Source organism: Sorex fumeus, unplaced genomic scaffold, assembly GCF_029834395.1.
Source record: "Sorex fumeus unplaced genomic scaffold, SorFum_2.1 ptg000169l, whole genome shotgun sequence".
NCBI lineage: Eukaryota > Metazoa > Chordata > Mammalia > Eulipotyphla > Soricidae > Sorex > Sorex fumeus.
This window is the reverse complement of record NW_026606226.1, coordinates 1,140,286-1,157,553: the sequence shown is the minus strand read 5'-3', so window position 1 is coordinate 1,157,553 and position 17,268 is coordinate 1,140,286. Positions and strand designations below refer to the sequence as shown.

General features: G+C 48.8%; 2 protein-coding genes across 3 annotated transcripts; one reads left to right on the top strand and one right to left on the bottom strand.

The window, feature by feature from the left end:
- Positions 1 to 310: 310 nt before the first annotated feature.
- Positions 311 to 3,614, bottom strand: LOC130016829 (T-cell surface glycoprotein CD3 delta chain). The gene is made up of 4 exons (XM_056107533.1): positions 3,560 to 3,614; positions 1,859 to 2,077; positions 1,016 to 1,147; positions 311 to 405 (listed from the first exon to the last, which is right to left on the bottom strand). Exons 1-4 carry the CDS (start codon positions 3,612 to 3,614, stop codon positions 398 to 400), a joined length of 414 nt encoding a protein of 137 aa, XP_055963508.1. The 3' UTR covers positions 311 to 397.
- A 2,410-nt stretch (positions 3,615 to 6,024) lies between these two features.
- Positions 6,025 to 15,937, top strand: LOC130016929 (T-cell surface glycoprotein CD3 gamma chain). Of its 2 annotated transcripts, XM_056107660.1 has the most exons (6): positions 6,025 to 6,079; positions 10,472 to 10,495; positions 10,907 to 11,122; positions 11,929 to 12,060; positions 15,427 to 15,470; positions 15,856 to 15,937. In XM_056107660.1, the coding sequence occupies exons 1-6, from the start codon at positions 6,025 to 6,027 to the stop codon at positions 15,919 to 15,921; spliced, it is 537 nt and encodes a 178-aa protein (XP_055963635.1). In that variant the 3' UTR covers positions 15,922 to 15,937. The 2 variants fall into 2 exon arrangements, with proteins under 2 accessions (XP_055963635.1, XP_055963636.1); XM_056107661.1 differs by lacking the exon at positions 10,472 to 10,495 and having other exon boundaries at positions 6,025 to 6,094.
- The last annotated feature ends 1,331 nt before the right edge of the window (positions 15,938 to 17,268 follow it).

Genomic DNA, 17,268 nt, shown 5'->3' with positions numbered 1-17,268 from the left:
CGGAAACTTCCATGTGTTGGCGCCCCTATGGCAGGCGCTGCCTGCTCTTAGTTGTGGGAGGAAGCCCTGACAAGGTGGTGAGGGAGTTCTGTGCCCAGAGGCCTATCAGGCCAGAAACACTAGCGGGCAGGCCACCCTGGGGGGCTGCTGCCCCCGGTCTGTGTGGAACAGAAGATGAGACGAGGAGAAGGCAGGCAGAAAAGGTGAGGGCTCAGAGCCAGGATACCTCCCCACCCTGACCTGGCCCTGCCCCATGAAGTCGATGCGTTGCTTGATTGGCAGTGGCAGGAGAGAAGGTTCGGTCCAGAACTGTTGCTCCCAGAAGCCTCCCTGCTCGGGCTCATTCATTCGGGTGCGAGTTCTCACCAAGGTGACTGAAGGGGTTGTTGTTTCGAAGTCAATGGGCTGAAAGAGGAGGAGGAGGGGGCATGAGGAAGCAGGTCAGGACCCTCCCTGAGGGACAGACCTTCCCAGATCCCCAGAACACTTTCCCCTGACATGCGCAGACACCACGTGTATGTGCATATGTCAGACTCTCAACCCCTCCTGCTCCCCCTCTTCCCTCGGGTGACCACCACAGCACCCTTAGAGGTCTGTGGGAGCAATATATACACCCTCGTTCTTTGAATTACCAACTGTCGGAATCCTCAGAAGATCACAAGAGAGATGAGACCAAACCCAACTCACTGCAATACTTTAGCAGGTGCATATTCATGCGCACACACATGTACACACTCACACACACCCATGCAGACACACATGCACGTGTTCACATATACACATACTCACACACTCATACATACACACATGCACACACTCCCATGAACACACATCCAAACACACACACATGTGCTCACATGCACACACGTGCACATGTGCACACGATCCCACACACCAACACGTACACATGCACACATACTCACATATGCTCACATATACTCATGCACCAACACATGTGCACGTGCATGCACACACACACACACACGCACGCATGCACACTGGCCATTCCACTTACCTCCAGAGATCCTTCCGGTCTCATGTCCGGCAAAGCAATAGACTCCCAAAGCCAGAAGCAAAGTGGCTATGATGTTAGCGACCAGGATGCCAGTCAAGGAGGTTATGTCCAGCTCCACGCAGCTCTGGCACACTGTGGGAGAGGGGACCGAGGAGAGGGTGAGCATGTTCAAGGTCAGGGAACAGGATTGCTCATGTCAAAACCCCAACTTCAGAGAAAGGCCCCTGATGGATGGCCTTCCACAAGGTTTCAGTCTGGGGCCAGCTAGAACAACCAAGCTAGTCCCAACCAAACCCCTACCATGCAGGTCATAAGGCTCTCTTTGTTAAGCCCCCCTCATGCTGAAAACCCCCAAAACTAACTCCTACTTTGACCAGAGTGACCCAAACTTTTCTTTTGTTGGAGTCATACCTAACTATGCCTGGGGGCTACTCCCAGCTCAGTACTCATGGGTTTCCCCTGGTGTTTTCCCTGGGTTTCGGGGGACCATGTGGTGCCAAGGATTGAACCCAGGGCCTCACAGATGCAAGAAAAGTGTTTTGCCTCTGCGCCCCATCCCCAGCCCAGAGTGCCCCAGTCCAGTCCAACCTCAAAGTTCTCCAGTCTAGAGCCTGTGCTCCGGCCCCAAGGGTGCAGGAGTCACTTACTTCATTTTTGCTTTTTTTTTTTCTTTTTGGGTCACACCCGGCAATGCACAGGGGTTCCTCCTGGCTCTACGCTCAGGAATTACCCCTGGCGGTGCTCAGGGGACCATATGGGATGCTAGGAATCGAACCCAGGTTCACCGCTTGCAAGGCAAACGCCCTACCCGCTGTGCTATTGCTCCAGCCCTGAGTCACTTACTTCGATAGTAAATTTGCACTGTAACATTTTTTGAGGGCTCATCCTTCACGTTTTCTTCACACTGGTATATCCCCCGGGGATCCAGGATGCGCTTTCCCAAGTCCATTCTTTTGTTTTCTGACATATACACCCCCATGGCTCCCGCAATCCACTTGATGTCATTGTCACATCTCAGGTACACTTTGTCCTCAATTTCCTCCACAGTCATCTTGGAACGCGCTGAAGACAAAGACACCATTAGAGACGACTCTTTGGTCCACTCCTGGTTCTTGGCAGGCCAATGCTTCAGGAGGAACAACTTTCTAGTCTGGGACAGTTGATGGTTTCCAGAGAGGGAGGGAGGCAGGGAGAGGTAACGGGAGAAGGAAGGACACGAGGGTACCACACAAGCAGGGCAGGCACCCCAAGGAACAGGGAGCAGAGAGGAAAGCCTGACGCACAAACCCTCCTAGAAATAAATTTCTACCACTGGTCCACATAGCCAGGGAGTTTAGATACCGCAGCTCAGGATACAGGGAAGGTAGAGGACTGTCCACGCCTTGGAGAGATCTACATTTCTCCTCCTCAAAACTACCCGTTGCCAGCCTCCAAGATTACTCCAGCTTCACTCCTCACCCTTTGCTTTGCCACCCCCCCAACCCTCTCCCTATCAACTACCAAGGGAATAAAGCTTCCCACCACAAAGCCTTCTCAGGATCCACACTGCTTGGCAGCGGGGAGAAGCTGGGGTGAAGGACCCATCCAGAGTTCAAGCAGGGAACCCAGGGCCAACCGCGGAGTTAAGTGTTGGTTGTTCTATCCTCGTGTCAGGAACAGGAGTTAGGAAACAAAGAGAAAAGGATCCAGCCCATACTTGGGGCTCACCCCACTCAAGGTTGTGTAAGGGTTGGAACCTTGCCCGGTGCCTTCCTAGAGTCACTGAATTGTTCAAATTGAGAGCATTTCCACAGCGCATGGAACCTGTGTCGTTGATAGCAGGGACAAGTGGAAGCTAGGGATGTAACTCGGCAGAAGAGTACTCACATTACATGCATGAGGCCCTGAGTTTGAACCGCCAACGCCACTCCCACACACAAACACAGAATCTTCTCCTGAGCTTCAGTGACCAGCAATATCTCCCCTCGCCCCTGCTCCACCAATTGCTGCTTCTCATGCCTCAGAGGCAGGTTAAGAGCCCTTATGATGTCCATTCCTGCTTCACTCCAGCCTTCTGGCCGGTCTGACCCATACTGGCGGCTAGTGGGGAGGTTCTAGGTGGTGAGACTCTCCATTTGAAAACTACGTCAAGCAGGATGAGTTGGGGTCTGACCACCCTAAATCTGAGCTTCTTCCCGGCTTTCCCTGGCTCCTGGTGGGGACTTTCAGGCTGACCCCAACGCCCAGAGGCCTGGACTGCAAATGCCAGTGCCCTCCAGGGAATTGTCGCCCCATCCTGGCCCTAGGCCCAGGCTCCCCCATCACCCCCATTCCCTACAGAATGATCAAAGATTTTCCAGGCACCATTCAAGCTGAATTGCACCCCGCTACTGGTGCTAGACTAGCCCAGAGTTTTCACACCAGCTCCCCAAGTCCTCCTGAACCTTGTTCGGGGAACGGAAGCTAGTGTGGAAAGGACTCGAGGGGCTCAGGACCCTGCATGGGATGACAATGTCCTCCCCAAGGCCCTTTTCCAAGACTTTCCCCCCTGCCCCAGAAACCTACCTTGGGAGAGAAGGGAAGCCAGCAGCAGGCCAGCCAGAGCCCTGCAGAGGCCCATCTTTCCGCTGAGTGCTACCTCCCACAACCAGGGTGCCGGAAGAAGCCTTCAAAGGTTGGGTGAGGGGTGGGGCTGAAGCACCTTGCTGCCACTTTTTTTTTTTATTGACTTACCATGAGCAACATTTAAAGAGCTTTCCTGTTTGAGTTTCAGTCATACAATGATGTAAACACCCATCCCTCCACCAGTGTACATTTTCTACCACCAATGTCCCCAATATCCCCCACCCACCCACCCCTCCCCCTGCCTCTATGGCAGACAATTTCCCCTACACTCTCTCTACTTTTGGGCATCATGGTTTCTTGCTGCCACTTTCAGGGCAGAGGTGGCAGAGAGGGTGGGATGGGAGCAAGTGCAAAGGGTTCTTTCTCTGAGCGAGGGGTGCCATGGGAGTGAAGGCAGGGTAAGTAAGGGAAGGGCTGCCTGAAGCCCTGGGAAAGCTAAGGAGGGTCAGGGTGACCTTTCCTGGTCACAGAGAAAACTCCATCACTTGGGAGATCCTGTCAACAGCACCCACCACTGTTTTCACTGCATCACTGTATCACTGTCATTCCGTTGCTCATCAATTGCTCGAGCAGGCCCCAGTAATGTCTCCGTTGGTCCCTGTCACGTGCTAGTGTAGCCCGATGGTGTCTGCTCCCTTCAGAAACATGAAGAGCATGTTGTTGTTACTGTTTTTTGGCGTATTGAGTACGTCACAGGTAGCTTGCCAGGCGAAGAACTCACTGTTATTCACCACCGGAAAATCATCCCTCGCGACCTGGAGTGCAGCTGGAAGAGTAGCAACTTCACCTCAGCAGCTTGGCACAGTCATAGAAGCTGCTGCCCCCCAGTGGGATAACTAAGGGAAGGGCTCAGAGGGGCTTAGGAGGCCCTCACAGGGCCCGCAGGGAGCTCTGTGGACAGGGCCACATGCTGGGCAGGTACAGACCTTTGTGGCTTCCCCAGCAGCACTGGGTGTGGCCCAAGGCCCTGGAGCCCCTCAGGTGTCCCCAACAAGTCGGCAGCACTTCCATGTCCTCAGCCATAGCAGTGAACCGCCACCTCGTGGGCTGAGCACCACCAGGAGTGAGTGGTCCCCGGGTCCCCCTAAGCACTTAATCACTTGATCACTTGACTTCCCGTTACTCATCAATTTGCTCGAGCGGGTGCCAATAACATCTCCATTCGTCTCTGTCACGTGCTAGTGTAGCCCAATGGCGTCTGTTCGTTCTAGGAACATGAAGAATCTCAAACTGATCGTTCAGGGTCTTGACGAAGAAGTCTGACCATCTTGTAGGTGGGCGGTCACGCGGTCTTTTGACATCCCATGGAATCCAGTCGGTAGCGGCTCTAGTCCAGTGGTCATCTCCAAATCTCATTACATGTCCAGCCCATCTGATTTTCGATGCCTTGGCAAACGAGACAGCATCCCTGATTCTTGACCGTTGATGGAGGTCGGAACTCCAGGAGCTTCTGAGAGTGTCCTGCCTGCACAGCAGAGCCTGGAAAGCTATCTGTGGCATATTCAATATGCCAAAACCAGTAAATACAATGGGTCTCATTCCCCTGACCCTGAAGGAGTCATTCCCCTTAAGCACCACTCAAAAAAAAAAAAGCATACTATTAGTCTCTTCCCTGGCCAGTGACAGAATTCCCAAGTTGATGCCCCTAGACACCATTATAGGCTTGAACCCTTTTGTGGTCCAAGGGAACCCAACACTGGGGCAGGTCCCCCCTGAAAATAGAGGAGGTGCATGAAGCAATTGCTTCTGTGGCTCTAAGCCGTGACATGCACCTGAGATGTGACAAGAGTCTTGAAGGTATTTTTCCCCCCACCCACTGACTGAGGGAGATGGGGCCTGAGCCCCTGAGAAAGCCTGAATGTGGGGGTGGAATTGCTGCTCCCAGTCCCTTCCAGACGGGCATCTCTTTGACATCCTCATCTCCAAAATAACAGTAAAAATGTCTCGAATGAAGGCTTGGGCTGAGGGGACTGTCCAGTCAGAGGTCCAGCCCTGAACATCCCAGTCAAGTCACTGATTCTAGGCACAACTAGCCATGAGTCACAAGAGGCTGAGAGCCTGTGGTAAGTGGAGACGATTCTCTCTCTCACGAAGGGGACCCAGACCATCGCCCCACCCCTCGGCACCCACAGAGTTTCGGTATAAACCACTCTCTGAGAAGAGAAACACGCTCTCCCCGCTGCAACATGCCCCACCCTCCACCCCTCAACGAAAAAGCCAGAAACATCTGCAGCAGCAACGGTGCCAAGGCCCCGCTGCCTACACTTGAAGCGGGGGTGGAGGCTGTGGGTTCCGGCCTCCTTCCTGGGGGGTGCTGGGCGGGGCTGGGCTAGTGGAGGGGTGGGGGGAGGTGCTGGTGGGGTGCTGGGGCATGCAGTGCTCCCGTCGGCAAGACAGAGGCCGACATGGAGCGGTTCAAGGGCCTAGACAGCCTCCTCCTGGCTCTCACTCTTCTTCAAGGTAAGTGTCTTCAAGGCTAGGGGTCTGGCAGCCTAGGGAAGGGCTCAAAGGAATGAGGTCCTGACCAGGGAGAGAGAATTTAGGGGATTCCTAACCTCAACCCTTCCCCAGCTGTCCCCTTAGAGTTAAGAAAAGTCGGGGCTGGAGCAATAGCACAGCAGGTGGGGTGTTTGCCTCGCACAACTTTAATAGGCTTGAACTGGGTTCGATTCCCAGCATCCAATCTGGTCCCCCAAGCACTGCCAGGAGTAATTGTTGTGCATTGCCGGGTGTGACCCCCCAAAAAAAGAAAAAAGAAAAGTCACAAACGAAGACCAACCCCTACCCTGACTCTAAGATTGAGAGACAGCATCCTCGCAGGGTCCTGACAAATTCAAAACTGAGGACCTGACAGATGAGAGAGAACACCAGGGGCCACCATCTTAGGTCTGTACACAAGCCGGGAAGGCACAGGCCGGGAGGCGGAAAAGAACAGCTCTGTACTCCTAAACTCAGAACTGGGGTAGGAAGGACATTGAGGACGAGGGCCAGAAAGGTGGATATGGCATTTTTGTCTTGCATGCAGCTGACCCACATTCCACCCCCAGTACCTCCTATAGTCCCTGAACCCAGCCAGATCACAGCCAAGCGTGGCCCAAGAACAAAACCCAGAGGGTGTGGATGAAGCTTTCACTTCTCCAGGGGGTCAGTTGTTCAGTTGGCCCCTAACTATGGGAGAGATGTCACTGTGTCATGGGGGAGGAGGAAATAAAAATAAGTTGAGCCATTCTGCCCTAAGGAGCTCCTAGTCTAATCAAAGCTACAGGGTTCATTATTGCTGGGAGAGATTAGGGTGAAATTCAGAGTGCCTGTCTGGATATTCAGCTAGAAATAATCACCTAGAGTGGAGAAACGGGACTAGAGGAATGTGGTTCTCCAGACCAGGGTAAGTCAAGTCTATGAAAGTTGTTGAACTCATAAACGTGTTTTGTAAAAGAAGAGGAAGTGGTTGCTAAGGATGGAACTGTGAGGAGACCCACCTTGAAGGGGCACTTAGAGAAAAAGCTCCCCAGAGAAGAGATCAGGAAATGACCTATAATTTTGAAAAATCTCATGTGTGCAATATCCTGGGGACCAAAGGGGTGGAGAGTTTCTAGAAGGAATCCTCAGGAGAACATAGTGTGATAAATATGCATTAATAGTGGAGTTCATGCCCAATTCAATCAGCCTAATCAGTGGCTGAATAAATAGCAGTACTCCTACATTAAATAAATAAATAAATAAAAATGCGTTAATGTGAGAATATATCCAGAGCTGGAACTATAGCACAGCGGGTAGGGCGTTTGTCTTGCACAAGGCCAACCCAGCTGACCCAGGTTCGATTCCTCTGCCCCTCTCAGAGAGCCCGGCAAGCTACCGAGAGTATCTTGCCCACACGGCAAAGCCTGGCAAGCTACCCATGACGTATTTGATATGCCAAACACAGTAACAAGTGTCACAATGGAGACATTACTGGGCCCGCTCGAGCAAAACAATAATAACAAAAGAAAATGACTGGGCTAGGGAGATAGTACAAAGGGTAAGGCTCTTGCCTTGCATCCAGCTGACCTGGGTTCATTCATGACATTCCATATGGTCCCCTGAGCACTGTCAGAAGTGATTCAGAGCAAAGAGTAACCCTTGAGTGTTGCCAGATGTGGCCCAAATACAAAAAAAAAAAAAAAAGTAGAGTGAAGGGAAAGATGAAGAACAGCAAGTGTAAGGCCAGAGACACAGCATAACACAGCATCCTGATAGGATGTTTGATTTGCACACAGGTGACCTGTGTTCAACCCCAGAACTGCAGTTGGTGTCCCAAACCCTGCCCTCTGTGATTCCCGAGCACTCCGGGTGTGGCCCCAGAACAAAAGCAAAATAAAAAAAAAAAAAGCAAGTGTAGACAATTCTTTAAAGAAAATTGGATGATAAGGAAGAGAGATTAAATGATAACAGTGGGAGAAGTAAAGTTTCAGAAGCAATCCTTCTGTGTGTGAAGGACACTGGGGACGTTCCTAGGGAGAGGCCCGGGCAGAGCACAGCAGATAGAGTCAAGAGCAGGCTTGGAGCCAGGGAGATGGAGCTTTGCAGACGGGAGCTCTGGATTCAATCCTCCTGGTGCCCCAAACCACGGCCATGAATTATCCCTGAGCACTAAGCCTAGAGCAGCCTCTCTCTGGTGAAAGCCATTCTTTCTACCCAGAATGCCTCTCTCTGGACAACTCCTATTCATTCTTCAATGCCCAGCTAAGAATTACCTTCTCTGCGACCTTTTCCTGTCCCTCACCCTTGGGCAAAATGCACTTTTCATGTGCGTTCATGTGAGAACAATTTAAGTGGAGTTAATCACCTGGGTTTATTTTTTCCCCTTCATTGTAAACTCTTTGGCATAGCGACTAGTTCTTATCTCAATATCCTTTCTTCCAAATGTTCGGATTAAACCCAGGGACATTAGACTACCCTCCCTGAGCTCAAAGTTCTAATTCTCCAACCACATGTTTGATTTTAGCCAACCGTATCCTGAGTCAGCTACCTCAGAGTCAAGGGTCAGGGCGCACCAAAACACAGGCACTCATTTTACTCATGACATTCCAAGGATTAGATATTTCTTTCTAGAGCCTGGAGGGGGGGGGGGGGACAGAGCTCAGACTCCTCCTCCTTCTGCCTTGTATGGAGGGGACCCTGGTTTCCAGCTCTGATATCACCAAAAAAATAAATAAATAAAAGAAATACAACCATCACCTAAAAGTCTAAGACAAAGACCAGTGAAGTTCTTTGTATAGGGCACCCTAAATTCAACCTTTTCCATGATTTAGGCTACTATCCAGGGGTCTCCGTTGAGATGCTATCTATCTGTGGGTTGAAGCCTCTCTTCCTCTTGATCTCTAATAACCAGGGAAATAATATTTTTTTTAAATTCAGGAGTCTGGGACCAGAGCGATAGTTCAGCGGGTAGGGCATTTGCCTTGCATGTGGCTGACCTAAGTTCCATCCCGGCATCCCATATGGTCCCCCAGCACTGCCAGCAGTAATTCCTGAGTGCAGAGCCAGGAGAAACCCCTGAGCATCTCTGGGTGTGACCCAAAAAAAGAAAAAAATATTCAGGGATCAGAGAAATAATACAGAATGTAAGGCACTCACCTTTCATGCAGCCAACTCAGGTTCGACCCTCAGTGCCTTGTATGGTTCCCTGAGCACTACCAGGAGTGATTCTTGTATGCAGAGTCAGGAGTAAGCTCTGAACATCAGTAGTTGTGGCCCCAAAATAAACAAATAAACAAAAAAAATCCAGGGTCTTGAGAGATAGCTTGACATACTAAGAGCATGTTTTGCATACAGGAGGTCTGGGTTTCATCCTCTCTACCACATGGTCCCCATAATACCACCAAAGTAATCCCTGAGCACAGAACTGGGAGTAGCCACTAAGCATCTCCAGGTATGGCCCCAAATAAAGCAAACCAAAAACTTCAAGTGGCAGTGGAGAGAGAACAAAGAACTAGAGTGTATCTTTTGCCTGTGGGAGACTTGGGTTTGTTTGACCACCAACATTTCATGGTTCCCAAATATCACCAGAAATAGCCCCTAAGTCTGTCGAATGTGACCCAAAACCAAGAACAATTCAAGGGGTTGGGGATGAAGTGCAATGATAAAGTGGATACTTTGTGTGTCTGAGGTCCTGGACTTGAGAGAAAATGAAGAAAAGAAAGAAAAGAAAGTTTTATTTTATTTTATTTTTTGTTTCATTTTTGGGCCACAACCTGCTGTACTCAGGACTTACTCCTGGCTCTGTGTTCAGGGATCACTCCTGGCAGTGTTTAGGGGACCATATGGGGTGCTTGGGATTGAACCCGGGTCAGCCATGTGCAAGGTAAGTGTGCTACCTGCTGTACTATCACTCCAGCCCCAGGGAAAAGGTTTTAAAAGAAATTCATCAAATAAATTTAGAGATCCAATTGATCTTATTAAATGATTTGCAGATCAGAGAATTAACATCCACCTAGCAAGTAAAAGGGTGCCAAAACGAAAGTTTGTGTTTTTTTTGTTGTTGGTATTTTTTTTTTTATAATCAGAAAAAGAATGGAGTGGAACACGGCTATTAGCCAAAAAAGCAGAAAGATCATTTTAGACAAAGTCACATTCCCTCAAAGAAGACAGGTGACCCAAAGTAGTCCACCTCACTGTTCCCAGCCAGGGATCCAAGATTACTGGGTTCATAAGTCTTTTTGGGGGGGGACAAGTTAAAACTGCAGTGAGGTCAGATACCATCGTAGTGGGGCCACAGAACGCCTTTGGGCACCTGTGCTTTGTGCTTCTTTGATGCCCAAGACCTTCTGAGCGTCCCGTGACCCGCTGACCTGTATCTCTCTGTCTCTGCAGGAGCAATGGCCGAGCAGACACAAGGTATGGGAAATGGCTGCTTTCTGTTCTCCAACTGAGGACGATCTGGGAAATGGACCAGTCATCCTACAGGAGCGAGTGAAGAACCAAGAAGGGTTGTAGGGCGGGTGGTTCCATGATCAGTGGGCACGTCAGCCTCTGGGCACTTCTCATAGGAAGTCATTCATTTCCTGGTTCTTCCAGGACCAACAAGCCACTAGGCATTATTCAAAGTGCAATCCCTCGCATCTCCCTGGAATGGGTGAGAGATGGAATCTCAACCCACCCATATGTACCGACTGGACCGTGAACATCCCACTATCTTCCCACAGGACCGGGGCAAGGACCACAGTCCTGGGCTTCCCCTAATGCCCTCTAGAGTCTGGAAAATTTCAGAGGAAGCATCTTTCATGGCCTTGACTTTTCTCTTTCTAGGTAACTTGGTAGAAGTGGTCAATCAAGAAGATGGTTCAGTGGTTCTGATTTGTCAACTGAAAGACAAAACTATCACCTGGCATAAAAATGGGCAGCCTATCAACTCGCAGACTACAAACAAGTGGAACTTGGGAAGTAATACAAAGGACCATCGAGGGCTGTATTACTGCAAGGGACAAAAGGACACTTCAAACAAAATCCAGCTGCATTATAGAAGTACGTCTATTGGTTTGCTTCTTGTGAAATGAGAATGGACTTAACATCCTGGGGAACTTTCCGTTGGGTTGATCTCACCTCTTTTTGTGTTTAACAAAACATCTGCATGGGGGGGCGGGGGAGGGATTTGAGTGGAGGGGAGCACCTAGGCATTTGAAACAATGAGTCATTTTCTTAAGTCTGAGCTGAATAGAGAAGAAACTACAGTAAATAACAACAAAATGTAGGTGGTAGCAGAGCTTGGGGGGAGGAGGTCTGGTCTTCCTTCTGTTTCAGGGAGTTCCCGGGAATAAGACTACATGGGCTGGGCCAGAGAGACAGTACAGCAGGTAGGGTGCTTACCCTGGTACCCCACATGCACTATGTCAGGAGTGATCCCTGAGCACCATTGCATGTGGCCCCAAAACAAAACAAAAGATAGCATGGACTTTCCTAAGATGCCTAGGAAACAAAGGAACGCTTAGAATTATTTCATGATTAGTCCAAGGATCTGCCCAGGCTCTTCCTTTGCCATATTAGTTCCAGAGAGAGGAATCAGCTGCCCAGCCAAGTCACTGAAAAGATGCAAATCAGGGCCTGTGAAATAGCTCAAGTGTAGAACAAATTCCTAGTATGTGTGAGACCCCAAGTTTGAGCCCTAATGCCACTACATTAACCTCCAGCATTTGTACCACAATCCTCCACACCACCTGCCAAGGTGCCCCCATGCTCCCTAGCATCCCTGGGCAATGTTCCCTATAAAATAAAGAAACTCAAGACAACTTCCAGATGCTGACAGAGGCTTGTTCCTTCCTCTCCCCATTTAGTGTGTCAGAACTGCATTGAGATAAGTGCAGCTAATGTCGTTGGCTTTATCTTGGCTGAAGTCATCAGCATTCTCCTCCTCGCTGTCGGTGTCTATGCCATTGCTGGGCAAGATGGAGTTCGCCAGTCACGAGGTAAAAGAATGTTCTTAGAATCAAGATGAGACCACCTATGACCCTCAGCTTCCTTTCTATCAAAATGGACCCAGTAGAAGAAGCTGAGTTGGCCTGTGTAGTGAATTCACAGTTGAGTAAGACATGTAGGCAGGAGAAAAAGACCCTTGAGGATTTCACACTGATGTAGGTGGGCCCCCACGGGCAGCTTATGTGAGTCAGAGAGGAGAGAGATGGTCACTTTCTCCTGATCTACCTCTGCCATCCCTGGACCGGCTGGAAGATTCTTTACAGGAAAGGAAGACCAGTCCTCGGCCTTACCCATCCTATACAGGTCTTTGTCTTACCTCACAGAAAAGAATTTCAGGAGGAGATGAGCAGGGAAGTAAAAACAGATTTCATTTGGAGGTTTTAGGGAAAGGGAAGGAGGGAGGGAAAAAGGAAGAGAGGGTAACACAACCAAGAGAGAACAGGGGTTTCTCCAAAGACAAAGAGTGCCCCATTATACATCACAAGACAAGCACCACATGTGCTCGGCCACATGGGGCACAAGCAGCACATGGGCTCAGGCAGTATGTGCACTCTCTGTCTTTGTTCAAGGTGCTTTTATAGGGTTTTTCCCAAGCTGCCCCATGAGAGGTTTGCTAGCTAGTGAGAATCTGTTGCTAGGGTAATTGCCAAGGGAGTAGAGTTGGGAGTAGTCGATGATCCTCTTTGCAATACCTTTCCTGGATTTTGTTCCTGCTCAAGGTTTGGAGGGGCATCCAACCTTCTCTGGGTCTGATGGTGCCAGGTGAAGTCTTATCAGACCTTCCTTAGTTCACAAGACTTGAGACTTGGTTTTATTACTTCCTAGGAATTCTATTACCATGAGGGCACTTCCCTGCCTATATCAACACTTTACTTATCAGTCTTACCATCCAACTCCCAGGAAGTAGATATAGTACAGAGTAAAGAGCCTGCCTGGCATGGGTGAGGCCCAGGGTTCAAGCCCCGGCACCACACACAAATGCAAACCCAATTCCCTTTGACTTTTCCTCTTTGGTTTTTGTGGGTATTTTTTGTTGAGGGGATTCATGAGCAGTGTTAAGAGATCCCTGGGGTCACTACTGGTAATACTTGGCCAACCTAGTCAAAATGTTTGGGTCAGCAATGAGGAGTAGTTCAGCCTAGCAATTCTGGGGACTACCAGGGCCACACTGAGCAGTGCTGTGCTACATCCAGGGATTCTGGGAGTGGGGGATGCATGTGGTATCTGGGTTCAAACTCAACTCTCAGAGCATGCCAGGCCCCAGATATTTGAGATCTTCCCCCCAGGGCCTGTCTTCTTTGTATTTTAAAAACTGTATTGCTATCTACAAATAGAAACATAGATGAATCATATGTTCATAAATAAATTTTGGGGGAGCTGGAGTTATAGTACAGTGGGTAAGGCATTTTTCTTGCAGGTGCCAGACCCAGGTTTGATCTCCGGCATCTCATACGGTCTCTAAACCTGTCAGGAGTGATCCCTGAGAGCAGAACGAGGAGTAACCCTTAACACCCTGGGTGTTCCCCCAAAATAAAAACAAAAGCGAAGTTTGCTTTTTTTAAAATTAGGGGTCTCCTCGGAGCTTTTTGGAAAGCCAGGTATGAGCCGGTCGTGACAGGGCGACTGAAACCTCATGGGAAGGGGGGGCGTTCCTGGCTCCTCCTTCACACCCTACCGAGGTCACGAGTTGCCCCCCATGAGCGGCTCTCCGGCACAGCCATGGCTCTAGAGCCACAGAAACCAATCTTATAATTATCTGACTCTTGGCAGAAATACTTCCAGGCTTAATAAGTAAAATATCAGAAATCCAAAATTTGGATTTTGGACATCATTTGGTTCTTGTAACCAGCTGTAGAAAACAAATTACTTCACAATGCCTTTTCAGCAGGTCTGATTTTGGGGTGTAAACTCTAAATAATAATGGTGCATCTTTTGTCGAAACAATGAATCTAATCAAAGTAGATATAGTATTAACTAGAATTCATCTGCCTCACAGGCATTGGGAGGGTTGGGGGGGGGGTATATTGGAGTTCTTGGTGGTAAAAAATAAGTACTGATGAAGGGAAATGTGTTTGATGATTGTGTGACCGAGACTTAAACCTGAAAGCTTTGTAACTTTTTCCACAGTGATTCAATAAATAATTAATTAAAAAGAAATATAAATAAATAAAATTAGGGGTCAGAGAGGCTGGAGTGATATCACAGTGGGTGGGGCATTTGCCTTGCACACGGCTGACCCGGGTTTGATTCCCAGCATCCCATATGATCCCCTGAGCATGGCCAGAAGTAATTCCTGAGTGCAGAGCCAGGAGTAACCCCTGTGCATCGCCGGGTGTGACCCATAAATTAAAAAAAAGAAAAATTAGGGGTCAGAGTGATATAGTACAGAGGGTAGGGCACTTGCCTTATATGCAGCCAATCTGAGTTCAATCTCTGTAGTATCCCATACGGCCAGGAATGATCCCTGAGTGTGGAATCAGGAATCCCCCCTCGAGCACTGCTGGGAGGCCCAAAATAAACTAATCAATTAATTTTAAATTATTTTTAAATTTTTTAAATTAATTTTTTAAATTAATTTTTTATTGGGCTGGAGCGATAGCACAGCGGTAGGGCGTTCACCTTACACGCGGCCAACATGGCCAACCCAAGTTCGATTCCTCCGCCCCTCTCGGAGAGCCCGGCAAGCTACCGAGAGTATTGGATATGCCAGACACAGTAACAACAAAGTCTCCAATGGAGACGTTACTGGGCCCGCTCGAGCAAATCGACGATCAACGGGAGGACCAATTTTTTATTGATGGGGCTGGAGAGATAGAACAGTGGGGAATGTGTCTGTCTTGCATGCAGCTGACCTACGTTAGATCCCCAGCAACCCATATTGTCTCCCAACCCTCTCCAAGAGTAATCCCAGAGCACAGAGCCAGATTAAGGCCTGAGCACCACTGGTGTGACCCACAAATAAAAACAAAACAAAGTGACAAAAGAAAGCAAACACACCCACGATTGCAGCACTCCGTTTAAGAAAGAAAAAATTCTCTAACACTCTAGAAGGCTCTCTTTGGTGACTTCTCACCTCTGCTATCCTCCCAAAGGAGCAGATGAGCACTAGACTAACTTCCAATAATATGGATTAATTTGGTCTACTTTTGTTCTGTGTGTGTGTGTGTGTGTGTGTGTGCGCGCGCGCGTGTATGTGTGCGTGTGTGTGTGTGCTTTTACTCCACAATGTGCATATGAGATCTGGCCCAGTTGTATGTAGATGTATTTCATAAATTCTTATTGTTATGTAGTACACTCCATTGTGTGACTATAATTCAAAAGATCATCCATGGGTGTTTTGTTTCTTTTCTCTGCAGCTTCCGACAAGCAGACACTGCTGTCCAATGACCAGCTCTACCAGGTAAGAGATGGGGAAAGAAATGCAGTGCCCACTAGTGGTGATAAACTGAAGGATTGAATGGGAGGAAGAGGAAGTCACTGGGAAGATACTAGGTGGATGAGGAACTGAGCATACAGATGCATGAAGGGTTAGCCCCAGGGGAAAGATGGATGCAATAGAAGGAAGAGTTGAGACGTACAGGGGTTCGGATCTCATGAGAGAAAATGGAGTATGTTAAGAGAGACAGAGAATCTAACACAGATCCTCCACCTGCCTTCTTTCTGTCCGTAAGACCACAAAGCAACCAAAGACGCATACAAAACAGTCACTCCACACATGTGCATCAAGTTAACTCATAAAGGAGGGGGGGCGATGAGCCAGTTGGTGACTGTGCTGTCCTCTGTAGCCACTCAGGGATCGGAGAGATGACCAATACGGCCAACTTCAAGGAAACCAGCACAATAAGAAATGAACTCAGGATCAGGGTAGGTATATAAACCTTTCCACACCAAGTCACAGAAAGCACCTCTGCATTATCTGTCTTTCTGAATTTTGCCCTGTCTCTTTTTTTTTTTTTAGGAAGGGGAAGAAGGAGCACACCCAACAGTGCTCAGGAATTACCAAGCTCTGCACTCAGGAATTACTCCTGGTAGTGCTCAGGAGATCATACGAGATGCTGGGGATCAAACCCACGTTGGCCACATGCAAGGCAAATGCCCTACCCACCATCCTATTGCTCCAGCCCTGACTTCTCTCCTGTCTGTCTCTTTCTCCCCAAGTAGCTATGAGGATAGACTGGAGTGAGTGGGAGGGGGTGCTAAGTATGGAGGCCCAGTGTCTAAAAGCACAGGAGTGATTCCTGACTTTTATAGCACTGTAGCACTGTCTTCCCTTTGTTTGTCGATTTGCTCAAGCGGGCACCAGTAACATCTCCATTGTGAGACTTGTTGTTATTGTTTTTGGCATATCGAATACACCACGGGGAGCTTGCCAGGCTCTTCGGTGAGGGCGGGATACTCTCGGTAACTTGCTGGACTCTCCAGGAGGGATGGAGGAATCGAACCCGTGTCAACTACGCAAGGCAAATGCCCTACCCGCTGTGCTATCATTCCAGCCCACTGACTTTTATAGGCCTAAGAAAATAGGAAAACTCAAATATATATATTTGTCTATATGTATGTATTACGTATATGCATATATATGAATATTATCTGTAAAGTATCACAGAACAGAGCACCAAAAAATAAAGAGATGTTAAATAAGAACCTTAATCTAAACAAGGATATCTCTACTTCTCAATATCCACACCATTAACATTTTTGGCCAGAGGGGCTGGAGAGATAGTACAGCTGGTAGGGCACTGGTAGGGTTTGATTCCTGGCACGCAATATGGTCTCCTGAGCCCTGCCAGAAATAATCACTGAACACATCTGAGTGTGGCCCCAAAATGTAAAACAGCAAGCCAAAAAGCATTTTGGCTAGAGGCCAAAGTGACAATACAGCAGGTAAGGTACTTGTCTTGCATCTGACTGACCCAGGTTGAATCCCTGGCATCCCATATGATCCCCTAAGCACCTACAGTAGTAATTCCTGAGTGCAGAGCCAGGAGTAAACCCTGAGCATAGCTGGGTGTGGCCCAACAACAAAACCAAAAAAAATCCACATTTTTGGCTAGGTAACGCTTTGTAGTAGAGGAAGCACCTCTGGCTTCTATCCATCAGATGCTGATAGCTCCACCTGGTTATGGCAACACCAGAGTTTTTCCAGGGTCAAACAGATCATATAGGGGGTAACATGCTTGCCCTGTACATGGCTAACC

Bases quoted from the DNA above. Each gene is read 5' to 3' on its own strand.
- LOC130016829 (XM_056107533.1), bottom strand. From the start codon at position 3,614: ATGGGCCTCTGCAGGGCTCTGGCTGGCCTGCTGCTGGCTTCCCTTCTC. The intron at 2,078-3,559 runs GTAGGTTTCTGG...CTTTGTCTTCAG, and splicing joins GGCTTCCCTTCTCTCCCAAG to CGCGTTCCAAGATGACTGTG. The intron at 1,148-1,858 runs GTAAGTGACTCA...CCTCTCCCACAG, and splicing joins AGTGCAAATTTACTATCGAA to TGTGCCAGAGCTGCGTGGAG.
- LOC130016929 (XM_056107660.1), top strand. From the start codon at position 6,025: ATGGAGCGGTTCAAGGGCCTAGACAGCCTCCTCCTGGCTCTCACTCTT. The intron at 10,496-10,906 runs GTATGGGAAATG...TTCTCTTTCTAG, and splicing joins AATGGCCGAGCAGACACAAG to GTAACTTGGTAGAAGTGGTC. The intron at 12,061-15,426 runs GTAAAAGAATGT...TTTTCTCTGCAG, and splicing joins TGGAGTTCGCCAGTCACGAG to CTTCCGACAAGCAGACACTG.